General features: G+C 35.2%; 1 protein-coding gene across 1 annotated transcript; it reads left to right on the forward strand.

Moving 5' to 3' along the window:
- The first annotated feature begins 334 nt into the window (after positions 1–334).
- Positions 335–15,698, forward strand: LOC108992970. The gene is made up of 4 exons (XM_018967701.2): positions 335–428; positions 6,658–7,699; positions 14,290–14,406; positions 14,533–15,698. Exons 2-4 carry the CDS (start codon positions 6,767–6,769, stop codon positions 15,298–15,300), a joined length of 1,818 nt encoding a protein of 605 aa, XP_018823246.1. The 5' UTR covers positions 335–428; positions 6,658–6,766; the 3' UTR covers positions 15,301–15,698.
- Positions 15,699–16,708: the final 1,010 nt, after the last annotated feature.

The following is a 16,708-nucleotide window of genomic DNA, read 5'->3' on the forward strand; positions in this document are numbered from 1 at the left end:
CTATGCAGTTTAGATGAGATGTTTTGTTGAAAGTTGAATAAAATATTATTATAATATTATTTTTATTTTAAAATTTTAAAAAATTAAATTATTTATTATATTTTATGTAAAAATTTTAAAAAATTATAATAATTACGTAAGATAAAATAAAATAAGATAATTTAATTTTGTGTAATCAAAATAACAATTATTTTTTGCGAAGGAATTGAATTGAGGGTGGACACCGGTGACTGGACAGACAAACCGAGCAGGACCAATTTGTTACAAAGTGGGGGATCAGTTTTTAAAACTTTTTACCGGAGGGATCGGTTTATAATTAGGGCAAATCGGGACAATCCGTGAAATAAATACTTCCCCTTTCCGTGGATCTCTCTCGCCCTCGTCTTCTCTCGCCGTCTTGCGCTTCGCATTTTTCATCCACACAGCAGGTGAGTCCTCGTTTTCTTATCTCGTAAGTTATGGCCCGAAATTGTTCTTATGGAATATCGTGCACTGGATTATTCTCATTTTGTGATAGGATCTCTGATCCAATCGGTAGAATAAGTTGGGGCTGTTTTGTGCGTTTATTTTGATTTATCTTTCTTTTGGTTAATGAGATTTCATTGATTGTCCATATGGAAGAATTGTTGACCCGGGGTATTTGGTCGCTGGGAAAACGGTGCGGAAATGGAAAAACAAAAAGAGATCCGCTTTGCCCGTGTTGGGATTGTCATTACTTGGAATCCGATAAATAGATTTCCGTACTCGATTTGGTTAGATTAAGAAAACAAAACTTGGTTATGAATTATGAGGCACCTTATACATAAGAAAAAGACAATACTAGACTCCATCTTTCGTGATTTTCTTCTATTTTGTCGGCAACGATACAGTGAGATTGTGTATCCTCAGATTGTTTTTTAAATGTTGGTTGGAATAAGAAATTAACTGGTTGATGAATTATTGCTTTCTCTTTGTCTAAGCAGCATTCAATATTCAGGTTTGACCTCTTCTATAAATCATCCTAGACTAGGTTGTGTTTGAGTTTCTTGTGTAGATTAGGATGCTGATTTTCCCTTCTTCTACTTTGTCAGTTTCATTGAAACGTGTTAAGGTCTTTAATGATGGTAATAGCAACGGTTTTTTTCTATTGGTCTTGGGATTGTATTTTCGGCTGTCTGTAGCCTTGGTGCAAGTCTGCAAAATTGGCATAGGTATGGTATAGTAATGCACGGATTGCAGATGTTGGCAAATTTTAAGTCAGCATTCCATGGAGCAGGTTTATGCCTTAATTCTTCTGTTGAAAAAGATTGTAAAACTTTATTTTCTTAGAAAGGTAAATTTAGAAAGGTAAAAGAAGAGTTTTCTGTCAATCCATGCCCTTCTTCTAGCAGTAGCATTGCAATGTGGCCTGGGCCTTTGTATTGCAGTCCATATCGTTTTGTTACCCTTTTTCCATCAATTCCTCTATATGTCTAGTGGATGATGAAGATTAAGGCTTGGGGGAGTGTAGGACAAGTGGCCCTTAATTAGGATGAGGTGGCTAAGGTTATTTTTCCCTTTTTTTTTTTGTATTTATTTTTAGGTTTTCCTTGTGACTTTTGAACTCCTAATTTTTGGGGTTTTCTAATTTTTGAAGCTTAAATAATTGAGATCTTAGTTAAAGGAGGGTTTAAATAATTGAGATCATTAAATAATCAGGATTAGGCCATGTTTGGTTTCAGTTTTTTTTTTTCTAAAACTTTTTCAAGAATTTTTCAACTTCAACATAAGCATCTTTAAATTCCATACTTTTCAACCAATCATTTGCTTAGCTTTCCATGAAAAAACGAAAACAAAAACCAAACAACTTTACAAAAAGTGAGAATAACTTGAAAGTTTTCAAACACTTTCAAATCTACCTACCTAGTCTCACAAGCCCAAATGCAAAATGTATCTGGAAAACTTTTTATCCAAACAATTTCTCAATTTTCCTATCCACTTTCACAAAACTCGATAAACACGTCTCAAAATCGTTTTTTAAGAATTCTCAAAAATGCTAAAAATTTTAATTATCCAAACATGCTCTTTGTTCTTTGTGCGCTCAAGATTTTAAAGTGAGGCATGTTCCTTTTTCAGTCTATCCTTTGGTTCCCTACCTTCATCAATCCCTAATAGCATCAAAAAAGAAGACAACGGTTTGATGGTAGGACAAAATAAAGATCTTTTCCTAGTGTCAAAATCTTCGTTATTATAATAGTATATCACCAAAAGCTTATGAGGATGATAAGTATCAAAAGTAAAGCTTGGACCCTTGTGCTTCTTGATGATTTCTTGTTCAACTTTCTAGTAACCTTAGGTTTGGTAATATTGTTGAATTAAGTTGTACTAAAAGAATTCTCTTTTTACTATTCTTTCTTAACTTAAAACAATGAATTTGATTTCATTATAAGATTCTTAACTTAAAACAATGAATTTGATTTCATTATAAGACTTGTTGAAAACTCAACTTCTCTTTACACTTAATGAGAACTATGCTTAGCGCAATATTTAACATAATTTAAGCATGTATACTTCTAGTGTACTTGCGCTATGCCCTTCACTTTTATTTATAAGATCTTCAATTACTTGTAATAATTCATAACTTAAGCATTCAAAGCAAAAACTTAAGGCCTTGGAGCACTAGCATTGGCTTGGGCAAAGTTGAAGGTTGGCCATAATTTAGATAAGTTGTACTAAAAAGACCTCACATTGGATTGGGCATCTCTAAAATAATTTGGATTTTTGCTACAGTGATTAGCTAAATTTAAAGAACCAAATTGATTCACCAAAAGTAAAAATAATAATTTCTCACTCCATTGAAAATATGGTTAGTGAATATTTAGATAAAATATTAGATATTTGGTTAGTGAATAAGAAATTTAGATAGAAATTTAGATAAGTTTACTCTCAATTTTTGGTTATTAGTATTAAATGACCATTGAAATTATGATTTTTTTAATATTAATTTAATTAGAATATAATTATTATTAATATTAAATTGGTAGAATTATAAAATGTGATACAAATAAATTAAATAAACAAATTATTAATTTAATAATATTTTATTATTTTATAGAGAATAAATGACTAATTCAATGTGGGGATTGAATTTAAATGAAATAGGCAAATGTAAAAAAATGTGATATTGGCTAAATTTTGAAGATGCATTTGGCCAAGCCAATGCTAGTGCTCTAGGAAGTTTCTATGTTTTGAGGACAATAATGATGACAAGTCGGTTATATAGGATGGGGATAAGAATTTGTATGCTTCAAAGAGCTTTTCCTCTATATCTTTCATTTCTTTGATCAAGCTACCCTCGTCTTAAAGCGGAAGAGGAGGTTATTAACCAATTGTGGAGCAAGTAGTATTCTACAATGTTATAAAAATGGCTTCTTACATTCACCAACGATCTTTTTGAGCTATATAAGTTTGTTCTATTTCATGAAAGAAGAGTTGGGGAAGCACCTATATGATCCGTTATTTTGTCCCATTTGATCCACCATATGGGTAAAATGATATTCCACGTGACGCAACTATGACTTAATGATTTTAGGCCGGATACCTATTACACCCTTTTGAAGCAATGAGGATTTGAATGATAAATCCCTTGAGTAGTGTAACACCCCCCTTCCCATAGGATAGAGATATTACCAACATTTAAAACATAATGCCCGGTAAAGAGATTCATATCCTGAATTACCTCATTTATTGAAATTCATCAAAATGCTAAAACTGAATTGAACATGATTGTTTTGGAAACTGAACGAAATATAAAGAAACATAAACTAATCCTATGCATGACATAAAAGAAATCTAATTCTAGTGATAAAATCACTTATTCATTCCTAAGTCTTGGTACTAGATCTATTCCTGACCATCCAGCTCTTCACCATCATAGACATCATCTGCGAGAATCAGACATGGAAGAAAACAAGAAACACACAAAAATAATGAGTTGAATACTCAGTAAGTAGTACATCGTATCGTAAAATATAGTCATTGCCTAACATACAATTCATTTCTAGGATACCCTTCAGAACGTACATACAACTTCATGAATTACAATCAAATACGTAACATGTTCTTCTGAAAGACTTTACATATATCATCACAGATTTACATGGCACACATTTTCATTATTAACATAAGCGGAAGCATATATAAACAAAACATGTCATTGTGAATGCATAACATCTTGGTTATCTTGTATTAACATGAAGTGAAACACGCTTGTGTCCGTGTTTCCACTTATCTGGCATAACATGGAGTGAAACACGCTTGAGTCCGTGTTTCACTTAACTTGCATAACATGGAGTGAAACACGCTTGAGTCCGTGTTTCACTAAACTTGTGGTTAACCACGCTTGAGTCCGTGGTACTGTTACATTTCTTATCTTTCTTAATGCATGAGATTTGATTAAGCTTCATGAACATCTCTAACATGGCATAATCTTGTACATGGTATAGCGTAACATGACATGGCATGGCATATTCTTGTATGATTTAGCATGGCATAGTATAACGTGATATTACATAACATGCTATGAATGTTTTATGACGTTCCAAGGCATACATGATCCAGGTACTACTTGAACATGGCATACATAGTTTAAGTATTACACAAACATGGCATATATAACCTAAGCATTTCATGAACATGGCTTGCGTAATCTGACTATTACATGGCATACTTGACTTTGAACTACTACTTCAACATTTCATGGCTTTCATGTGAATTTAGTAACATTAAATCAATCAACAATAAATTCATTCACTCAAGCATAATCTCATATTTCATTAAGATCGAAAAGTAAACTAACCTTGACTTGCCTCTTAGTGTAGCGTAGTTAACAATCATAAGAACATCACATTTTTATACATAATAATAATATTCACCATACGCATTTATTAATATGATCATACTATTTACCTCTTAGCGCTGCTTCCTGATTTCCAACTTGTAGCGCGTTACCTATACGAGGTACTAATCGTCACTAACTTTTCAAAAAAATGTGTCATAGCATTCTAAATACTTAAAATCATATATAATAATATTATTCAAAACTCATAACATGTTCCTTAACTTCTATTTAAATTATAACTTAATAATTTTATAAAATCTTAGTTAAAAGTCAATTGGAATATTAACTAAATAATAGACTCAAAAGATACTTACAAAATATACTTTAAAATTTATGCTTTAAAATCCTTTAAATACTTATCTATAAAAATAAGTATATGACTAATATATTTATTCAATTAAAAGTTTCGGCCTACATAATAATCAGCCCAATTTAAACCTTAGGCTCGCATGAAAACAACCCACTTAACCCAATACTATAGTTTCTGAAATAATTCAAGTCCAACCAGATTTATAAACCAGTCAAGATACAACTAAGTCCAGTCCCAATAAAACTCAGCCTAGTAGAAAGGGTATTTTGGGAAAACTGATGCAAAAGGAATAAAAAGGAAAACAGGCTTACGGGAGAGAGAGCTGCGCGATGCTCACCGAGGGAGAGCAGTGTGCAACGGTGGCTCTGGGGGCTGGGAGTGACCGGCGACGTGACTGGGGGATCCCTATGGTGGTGCGACATTGAGAGAGGGAGAGAGAGAGAACAAGTGAGAGTTTAGAGAGAGATGGGTTTGAAACTCAAATAACCGAAAGGGAGGAAGGTGGCGCGCGGCAGTAGGGGCTTACCTGAGGGGGTGGGTTCAACGGGGTTGAGACGGCCGGCGTTTTTTGACGCCAAGGGAGGGCTCCGACGTCTGAGGGTGGTCGGTGATGACTGGGCAGCAAAGGCTTAAGCGGAAAAGTAAGTTGTTTCTCTGGTATTTTGATGTGTGCATCACAGAGGTTTAGTGAGTTTCTTATAGGCGATGGGAGTAGACGACGCGAACTCTTAGGAGATTGGCTGAAATTTGAAATTGCCTAAACTTTAGGAACCGACTCTTTCGTGGATACAGTTTTTGAGAGGGTTTGAAGAGTTTGAATTGGAGTTGATCACATACTCTGGAAACCGAAACTAGCACGGGGACTAAGTGGATAGAATATTCGAAGTTTTAAAAGGAAAGGAATCACTAAATCGATCTATTTGTTATCACAAAAATCTAAAATAAATAAATAAATATAAAGAAAATAAAATACCAATAAATAAATAAAATACTAGTTTTAAACCCTAAATTTAGACCTGTATGTTTGAGTAGATTAGGTCATTTTTTGGGCTGGGGTCATGCGTAGAATAATCTTCATCCTTTTTTGCTCTTGGAGAAAATTAAGTGGTAGCCCAAAAATTGCAGCAATGTGAAATATGGGTCCTACTTGTCTTATATGGTGTAGGAAAGGAATGACGGAAATTCTCAAAGTCTGTGAGCGGATGCTGAAAGAGCTCAAAGCATTCTTTTTCAAAACTCTCTTCCTTTGGGCAACTTCTATAGACTTTAATTGATTGGAATCTCATGATTCTCTTGTATGTCTCTCCTTCTAGATAGGTGTCTTGTATACGTCCTATGTACTTAGGTTGTGCCTTTTGTACTGTTTAATGAAGGTTTATTTATTTATTTATTTAAAAGGGCCATTTTTGGTGATGTACGCTATTTCTAGCACTTCAAGTCTAAAGTGTTTTTAGGCTTGCATGATTATTCCTTCTTTGTGATCATACAGGGTGGTCATGAATGACATGAAGGGTTAATGACTCACCTGTAATATCAGAATTTGAAAAGCCTAACATAGTTGAAGTGACGAGATTGAGATAAGTGCGTTCGAGCCTATAATGGTGAATGAAGAAAAATCCATCGTCATGACTGGGGCCAAGGGTGATATGGTTGCCTATGAGCTCATGAAGATGAATGGTGATAAGTCTAAGCATATTATTGGAGTTGGGGTTGAAGAGAAGGAAGACCATATGATAAAAAATGCAAATGTTGACGAAAGTACACAACAAAAGGTAATGAGTGAAGAAGAAATGAACAAGGAGGTGAAGAATGAAGGTAATATCGAAAGGGATTCTAAGGAAGAGATTAAAAAGTTGAAGAAGAGAGTCAAAAGGAAGAAAATGGCCTCAAGGGCTATAAATGAAATGATTACTAAGGATAGTGAGAAACCAGAATCTTCAAACACAATTAGCAAAAGGAAGATGATCACCATGGAAGTCAGTGATGCTTTGGCTATTGAAGATGCAACTAAGCAGCAATCACTGAACAAGAAACACAAGAAGGAGAACATGCCCTCGAGTGTTTCTAATGAAGTGATTGTCAAGGATACTGAGAAGCCAAGTTCCTCAAACACAATTAGCAAAAAGGAGAATATGGCTTTGAGGGTTATGGATTCCATGACCGAAGTTGTGAATGAGACAAAATCATCAAACAAGAAGAGAAAGAAGAAGAAGGCGGCTTTGAGGAATTATAAAGTAGTTGCTGAGGATACGGGCAAGCTAAAATTAGCAAAAACGGAAAAGAGGACTACAGATAAGGAGATTATGGGAATAATATTCATGTGTAGTTCCAAGACAAAGATTGACTGTTTTCGTTACAAGGTTTTAGGGTTGCCTGCAAGCAAGAAAGATATTGTACAAAAGATTTATACTGGCATGAAGCTCTTTTTGTTTGATTATGATTTGAAATTGATGTATGGAATCTACAAAGCCGTGGGACGCGGGGGTTATAACATTGAGCCTAAAGCTTTCAAGTCTGCGTTCCCAGCTCAGGTTAGTAATCAATTTTAATATCAACTTCAGTATTGATACAAACGTTTGATTCTTCATGATTATGAAGGCTCTTGCTTTAACTTTATTGTTCAAAATTTATCGGACAAAATGCTTTTAAACATGGATGTTTGGACATAAAAGGTTTTTCAAAGAGTATTTTCTACATTTTTTTATGTTTGGTGGGACAAATCGTCAATCAATGGGAATTGCTTGTGGGTCAACTCTAATATTTATATTGTGGACCTTAAAATAGCTTATGCCTCTTCAAAGGGATTAGCTATTTGTCACAGCTCGTCCCTTTCTTCCCTTCTCTCCCCTTAAAAATAAAAACTCTTTCGCCCCATCTTAGCTAGTGGCACCACCTCTTTCACTTGTAGCCATCTTATTGTTTGCAACCTCTCCTCAATTTGTAAACCCTAATCTTTGCAACACCTTTGACTGTCATGAATACCCTTGACCCAATCACCCTTCGAATTTTCCCCTTCCCTTCAGAATATGTAGCATGACATCCCTAGTGGCACAACCCCTTCACTTGCATGACTTCAGTCTCGTTTGGTTGTAAGACTCAGTTGAGATCAACTCAGTTCAATCTAATTTTAACCTGAGTCTAACATCCAAATACCTAATTCTCAAATTACTAAACTCATTTCAGCTCAAAACCTTCTTACACGTGAGATTCACAACCTTTTTCAACTCAACAAATCTTTATAAGTGGGACCCACAACCATTTTCAATTTCTCATAAATAGTACTAAACTCATCTTAACATTCAAACACATCTAAATTCATTTTAGATGGGCCCCACATAACTCACTCCATCTACTCCACTCACTACTTTTCATTAAAAACTCAACTCAACTCAACATCCAAACGCAGCCTTAGCCATCCTATTGTAAGTTGCCATACCTATAAAAAAAAAAAAAATTGTAAGTTGCCACTTGCATCCTTTTGGAAGGCCAATGGATTACGTGAGTGTTTTTTATTCACAAAAAGCAACTTGTGACCCATGACATTAATGTTCCACAATCATTTTGCCCTTGCTAGCCCACCACCACCTAAGGCCATGGTTGGTCATCATCTATGAAGTCAGTTGAGGTGAATGAGTGGTCTTAAGGTCGTTTATGGTATTGCTTGACTAGCAATGTTGTAATTTTTTGTGAGTTTTGATTCACGAAAAGCACCTTTTTATAATTTTTATAAAATTAAATATAAAATATCCTTTCAAGACCTAGAAAATGATGCTAACTCGTAAGGAAATTATTTGTACAACCCTAGGATGTGCTAGCCCCATGTATTTACTTTGAAAAAAGTTGGACAAATCTGGGACTCGCGTGAAAAACCCATTTTTTCATGGTGGGTCTCAATTTTTTTAAAGAGAGTGCATGGGGCCTGCACAACTTATGACTGTATCATTTTTCTTACAAATATTTTAGTATTAATTTACATCTAAGATCATTTACTTACCATGGTGTGACATTTCATATGGGATGCATATGCTTTGAACTCGATTTAATAGGGATACCTACATTGTGTGAGCCTTTAATGTTTTATGTCATTGCTTCTTTTGGTATATTTTGATTCAACTACATACTTCAATTTGATTTTGGGTATTAGACGTCATAGATGTGCATATTTAGTAAAGAATGGTATAATTATATCAAATACTATGTCTAAACTTTTTTTTTTTTTTTATAAGTAAGAAACTTTATTGAATAGATTGAAACTAAGCAATGCCCAAGTACACAGGAAGTATACAAAGTGAGACGTAGTTACAATCTAGTAATCTGGAAAGAAGAAAGAAACATGTGAACATTCCCACCCTTCAATACAATAGCTACCATGTCTAAACTTTTCATGCAATTAGAGTACCCTTACAAAAATGTAATTAGATGATTACTTGATTGTCGTGTTGCATAATCTAATAAATTGAGTTAATAGGCCAAACATATTACCACCTTGCTTTGTCTTTTGTTGTATTTTATGGATGTTATGTTATTATACGTCATTTCAGAAATGTGCATTTTACTTGAGTCAGGCATGTACTTACACTTTTCACTTTGCGCATAAGCTCTAGACAGCATTTGTGCTTAAGGCTACGTTTGGGTAGCAAAGTCTTCTCAACACTTTTCAAGTATTCTCGTACTTATGAAAATACTTCACATGCCAAACACAATGAACCATCCTCGTACCAAAGTCTCTCCACTATAATATTTATCACTATTATATATAAATAAATCATCATTAAAAAAAATCAATCATTGATGGAACCCACATCTTTTCCAATTATCTATCCAAAAATCAATAACCCAACATATTTCATACATCCAAACAACTCAAAATACTCTCAATGGGACCCACAAACCCACTTCAATCTCTACTCATAACTATTCACAAACATTCTCAACACTTCTCAGGTATTCTCTCTACCCAAACGTAGCTAAGTGTGTCTAACACTTTCACCGTCACTGATTTTATCATTCATAGACGAAATGATACAATTTCCATTTTTGCCAGAGTCTATACAAAGTTACTTGTCTTAAACCAAAGACCTAAAGTAAAAGGTTTCTCCAATGTTTATTGTGATATTACCTTTCAATCCATGCATCTTTATTTCCATTGATGTTTGTAACTCCCCGTCCCCCTAGGTTTAAGATTAACATCATTTTTTGAAATCTAGAAGAACCTGAATGTTGCTAACCTTTAAAACCATATACATTACGTACAAGCCCATTATAAAAGTTTCCATAATTTAAAATAAAACATACATCATTAAAATTTAAAAGAGAATGTGGAAGTACTTGTTGAAAATTAGTTAAGTCTCGTACTTGAAAAAATAAATTTAATGATTGAAAACGTAAAACTAAGGCGATGTTTGGGGAATGAGATGAGATGAGAATTTTGTGAATAGTAGTAGTAAGATGGTTTGTAAATAGTAGTGAGATAGTTTAAGTTAAATATTTATTGGATTTTAAAAAATGAGAAAGAAAAAGTTGAATAAAAAATATTATTAAGTTAAATATTGTTATAATATAATTTTTGTTTTGGGATTTGTAAAAATTGAATTGTTTTTTGTTTTTTGTTTAAAAATTTAGAAAAGTTGTAATGATTAATTTGAAAAGATATTAGTTTGAAAGTGTTTGTGTTTGAATGATGTTTGGAAAGGAGATGAGATGAGATGAAAATAGTTTCCAAACATCTCCTAAATATCTCAAACTGTCTGGGCCTCTGTATCATCTCCCTAAGTCAAGTTCCATCCTACGACATCTGTCTCACAATGACCATAACCTGGGTGGTTAAAACACATTTAAAACATAGAAAAAAAATGAGTTGAATACTGAATAAGTAATACATCACGCAGTAAAAATAATATAAATATAGGGTATCCTTGAAAAATGTGCATACTTAATACTTATAGTAACATGAACATGTAACATGTACTATGCATAACTCATTGAACTTGTCTTTCCCTTTCATTTATGGCCAACACACCTTAACCCCCATGTGTAGGGTTGTGCATTGGTTCCACTGCTTGTGGCCGCAAGGGGAACCGCTTAACTTATCATAATAAACTATGGTGGACTACGCTTAGGTCTGTGGTTTGCACATCCTCCTATAATTGCATTAGTACCATGCATTTTTTATGGCCATTTAAAGCTTCTTTCTTAACTTATCTTTTATCTTTCATATCATAATGCATGCAGACCACATAATGACATAGCTCATCGTAATCATAATTGGAAAACATATTATGATGCATGTGAAACGCATAATAATGTGATATTCAAAAATCACTTTCTCGTGATATGTAAAAAGGGGCTTTCAATAAAGGGTCATACACACATAATACGTTAAAAACATTGTTTACCATACATATTTTTTAGCAGTAAAACATCGTTTACCATACATATAAGGGTATTATCATGCTACTTACATAATTTAGAAAATATGCATGACAGCATGATCATATTACTAACCTTGCAACTCTGGACATCAATTAGCGCATTGATAATCACCTATTCAATAAATATGTAATCAAGTCAATTTGTAATCTCATATATCATCACTTTAAAGACTAAAACTTCTCTTAGTTGGACTACCCGAATGCCTATTGAGTTCCTAAACATTCAATTAGCCCTTAACTTTTGCTAGATCACTTTAATCATTTTAGTCCATCATCTTCCATCGCAATTCATACCTCTGCACTCTAAGATCTTCAAAACTAAATATTGTTTAAGCAATCCCGTGACTATGCATGCTATTAACACTAGTCTTTGAGTTCACATGACCCTATCCTCAATGCATCCATCCATGTTCAAGCATATACTATGCCGCCCAAATTGCTCATGATCTCTCTTTGTAAACTCTTTCCCAATGTTTAAACCGTCAAAATCATAAGTCTAACTCCTCAAATATGCATGATTTCATTCAAATAATCTTCCTATATGTATGCTTGTCCAACCACGTGTATAAACATGCATTCTAATGCCAGAAACTTAATTCTGGCATGTGTATTTCCTAGCCCATTATGAAATCCGAATTCACTATTTTCATATGATCTCATGGTATTAGTCTAGTATACCTATCATGAAAGAGAGAATGTGAGAGAGAGAGAGAGAGAGAGAGTTACCTAAAGGAAGAACTTGATCCAAAGGTTGGGTTGGAGTACACGGCTTGGCTAAGTGGTTTGGATCTTGATCGTCTTGCTTAGGGGGTGAATGTTGTAGCAAGGGTTATGGGACTTAAGGTTTTTGGTTTTACCACATTAAGAGAATTTTGTGGCCTTTGACGAGGCCATGCTTAGGGCTCATGTCATGGTAGACAGGCTCTCATATGGGGTCTATAGAGTTTGGAGGGTGTGGTAGTCCTAGTGTTGTGGGTTTAATGGAGTGTTTGAATATGATTTGGAGCCATAGTTGACTAGGAGTTGTGGCTGCCTTGGGTGTTGTGGTTGCATTAGGAGTTGTGGGAGGGGAAGCGAGGCACATGTTATTAGCATAAGTGACCATTGAGACATCTTTCAGACTGTTAACTGATGGAATGTTCGTCCTGCCCACCACACCGCAGAACGGGAGCTCGCATTGGGAGTTGTGTCTGCCGTAGGAGTTGTGGTTGGAGTTGGAGTAGAAAGACTTGTGCTTGCGCCTAGAAGTGTAGTGCAACTAGATTCTGGGTATAATCTATATGGGCTCACTTTCATGGGCTTGGCAAGGATAATACTTGGGTTTGCTCATCCTTGCACGGGCCTAGTGTGCTTGTGGGTTTCTAAATCTTCATAAAATTAATCATCCATAATCCTAGGGTCTAATCCTAGGTGCCTAATAATTAACCTCAAGGAATGAATGCCAATCTAACCCTAAGTTAATCTCTAAAAATAGAAACCCAACTTGTATTGTAAACCTAACTTTCCTAAATTAGAAACCTCAAGAGTTCGGGGTGTTGCAATGTTCTATCTTGAATGTACATATAATTAGCTTTTAGGTGTAAAGATCGGAAGTTACAAACAAAGTCGGAGATACTTTTTGTGCAATGCCTGCTTTGAAACCTTGTACCTTGATTTATGATGTATTTAAGTTGTGGAATCCACTAATATGGGTCCCATAATGATGAAAAACTGCTGGTGTTGCATTTTAACTTTCTCATAACTATAATATTGCAAGTGGTATGTTGACACACATGGCTTGCAAGTAGCAAAACTCTGTATGGTAATGGTAATTTAGAATTTGACGAGACAAATATTTATGAAGGTCGATAGGAATATTGATTTCTCTTAATAAGTATGTGTACTCTATTGCTGGGTTTTTTTTTTTTTTTTGTCTGTTTGCTTAGTTAAAAATTTAGAGTGATGAATCATTTATAAAAGTTCATGAAGGATTGCAAAAAAACATCAGTGTGCAATTGGTAATTTGAATTTAACATTATATCTAACTCAATTGTGAATGTCAACCCTTTGTAGTAATGAATGTTTTTGATCAGTTTTGTAGTAATGAATGTGGACAATTTAACTTGTTATTATTGATAGAATCTTTTGAGGAGAAGGGGAAGAATTTGAGGTTTTGGGGGGGGGGGTGTGTTCTGTTGCTGTCAACTTCGCTCCTCTGCTGCCATTTCCCATACCATTCAGATTTTGTTTTCTTGAATTGTTGCGATAACTTTGTTCGTTTTCTAGTGATTGTTTTTGTTCTCAAAATGGCATTTTGTTCTTCTTGCTTTGGACTAAAGTTCTCTCATGTCTTCCGTTTTAAGTAGAAACTCTGGTCTAGGATAGTAATTGCAATATATTCCATGGTGGTCATCACTTGACCAAAGTCTCTTTGCTGCCCTTGTAATTTGCTGTGAAAGCAAATATCTCTGCATTTGTCCACTGTTTATAGAATGGTAAAGAGAACTAAGGAGGTGGAGAAAGAATATAATTTTCATGCTAGTAGTATGGCATTTGAAAGAAAGAAGGAAAGGGGAAAAAACATAGTTTAGTCTTTGTGGCCATTGCTAACTATCCATGAATTTTGTCCTTGTTGCGATGAAGCCTTTATTCCTGATCTAAAGTTATAGTGGAAAGTTTGAGGAAATAATAATGAGGGAAGTTCATGGTAGGTGCGCTTTACTGTTTTGGAGGATTGCTTGCCGGTGGCAGAGGAGAAGTTTAAAAAGGTCATCAAGGATAATTATTACGAGAAGAACAAGTTCAACTGTCAATTGACCTCTGAACAGGTCTGATTTGGTTTCCTATGAAAGATATTTGAACAGGAATTTTTTATGGCTTCATATTACAAAGCGGTAGTGTTTGTCTGCATTTTATTCTAATTGATAGTGAGTGCATCCTATACTGGTCAATAGGTGAAGAACCTGTGCAAGCTTTTCCAAGCTGCCAGCAAAGGTTCCAAGTCCAAGCATTCGGGCAGAAGTTCCAGGGCAGAAACTCACCGGGAGATTAATAGAAGGCACAGGCAGGATCGAGAGAAGCCTAAACGGCACAACTGGGAGCGAGAGAGGGGCCCTGCTTTTGATGGAGGCCGCCTGTATGGAGAGAGACCCGTTGTATATGAAAGGGAGGCATTTCCATCTCGGGCAGTGCATTCAGTCCTACCCCCACCTTTCCGTCAACAATCGAGCCCTGCACTTCCTTTGCCATCTTATGCTCATGAGAGGGCCTCAAAGTTGGATAATTACAGACGGGACCCATTCAATGAACATTATGATCGACGGCTTTCAGATTTGGAACTGACACACCGAGACCGGATTGAACACCATGATCCCTACAGTTTATACAAGGAGCGTCTGCCATACTATGATCCATTGTATTCTGCCGGTGCACGACCTGAGTACCTTCTTGCAGGACCTCCGCGTGAGTATCATCCTCCTGCAGGAACTATATCTGAATTCAATGCATCGTATGATGCTGCCAGTAGGCGGCCTGAGTACCGTCTTGCAGGACCCGCACATGAGTATCGTCCTCCTGCAGGAACTATTTCTGAATTCGATGCATCGTATGATGCTGCTGGTAGGCGACATGAGTACCGTCTTGCAGGACCAGCACGTGAATATCGTCCTCCTTCAGGCACACTAACTGAATACAGTCAACTACCACCTCTGTATCGATACTAGATCGGTATCAAGAACTGTGAAGACTTGTCCAGGAGTTATTTGCTCCTAGTTTGTCCATTGCTGAATTGTTGCAATACAAATACTCTGAAGTGGGCATGGACAGTTCCTAAAGGGAAGCTTTTAGATTCTTTAATGCCCAACTATATGGAAAGGACACCGAGCTTTTAGTTTTTGTTCGATCATTTCCAGACTAGTTTATGCCATATTTCACTGTAGTGCTGGGATTTATCCAACATATGGTGGGAATATTCTTGCTTTGGAGTCTTTCTTCTATTTTTTTACCTGTTTGTTTGATCTCGGATGTTATCAAGTTCTAATGTAGTCGTAGAGCAAAGACAATGGATAAAATGGTGACAATTGCTTTTATGTCTATGCTGGAAGCAACATATTGGTCGATAGATTTGGGGTAATTTTCCCCAAGTATGTGATTTACGAATGCGGAGCATGCATGACATTGGAAACTTCAAAAGCACCCGTTCTCATCATGCCCATTAATTTATCTGTGATGAACAATCTCGCATCAGAAAAATATTATGACATTATATGAAGAAAAATGGAGATTGCAACGTACACTACGTGGATATGTTTGAGTAAAGCTTTAAGATGTAAGATAAATCACTATCTGTTGGACAGGAGGATAGCAATTAGCAAGTTATGTATTCCTATTACTATAATATATATATATATATATATATATTAATACCATGAGTGATTTTATTTTTCATGAATCTACAAAGATGGAGTCGTCGACGTCACATAGTTTGAGTCGTTATGTGAATGCAGAACATTTTTTAAAAAAAGTACGTTTCTCATGCTGAAGTTATTTTCATCAATAATGTGGAGCAAAAAAAAAAGAAAATTATATTCAAAAATCAGTGTATAAAGTACATCTAGTAAATTATTAAATAGCATAGTTTGATTTGAAAAATAAATTTTAAAATTTGAAATATACTAATTAAATTTTATTATTTAATTGATGTAGATGATGTACAATGCAATAATTTCTTGGAGAGCCATTTGGTAGGTATGGAGAACAAATCATATTCCAGCAAGTTTGCCAAATGATTAGGGGCTATCAACGATGGTACACACAGATGGTGGCTTGGCCCGGCCGGGCTGTGTCTTTTGTTTTTGCATGGATGTGATATATAGCTGATTCCCTCACTATTTCCATTAAATAATTTCACAACTTTTTCCTTTGTTTTGTCATCTTGTTTTTGGAGCAAGTCTTTGTGCCCTGCCCTATAGGGCTTGTTTTTTTATGGAAGGTAGTTGATTCGGTTGTTGGTGTAGTTGGTCTTTAATGGCCATCGAGCAGGTATACTGCACAGAAGAATTCAAGTAGGTATTTTGACCTAATTGCATCTTTAAAGAAAGAAGAAAGAAAGGAAATAGCACAATTAATCTG

The sequence above is a fragment of the Juglans regia genome, chromosome 14 (genome assembly GCF_001411555.2).
Source record: "Juglans regia cultivar Chandler chromosome 14, Walnut 2.0, whole genome shotgun sequence".
Lineage (NCBI taxonomy): Eukaryota > Viridiplantae > Streptophyta > Magnoliopsida > Fagales > Juglandaceae > Juglans > Juglans regia.

Excerpts from the sequence above, each read along its gene's own strand:
- LOC108992970 (XM_018967701.2), top strand. The coding sequence starts at position 6,767 with ATGGTGAATGAAGAAAAATCCATCGTCATGACTGGGGCCAAGGGTGAT. Across the intron at positions 7,700-14,289 it reads AGTCTGCGTTCCCAGCTCAG|GTGCGCTTTACTGTTTTGGA; the intron begins GTTAGTAATCAA and ends AGTTCATGGTAG. Across the intron at positions 14,407-14,532 it reads GTCAATTGACCTCTGAACAG|GTGAAGAACCTGTGCAAGCT; the intron begins GTCTGATTTGGT and ends ACTGGTCAATAG.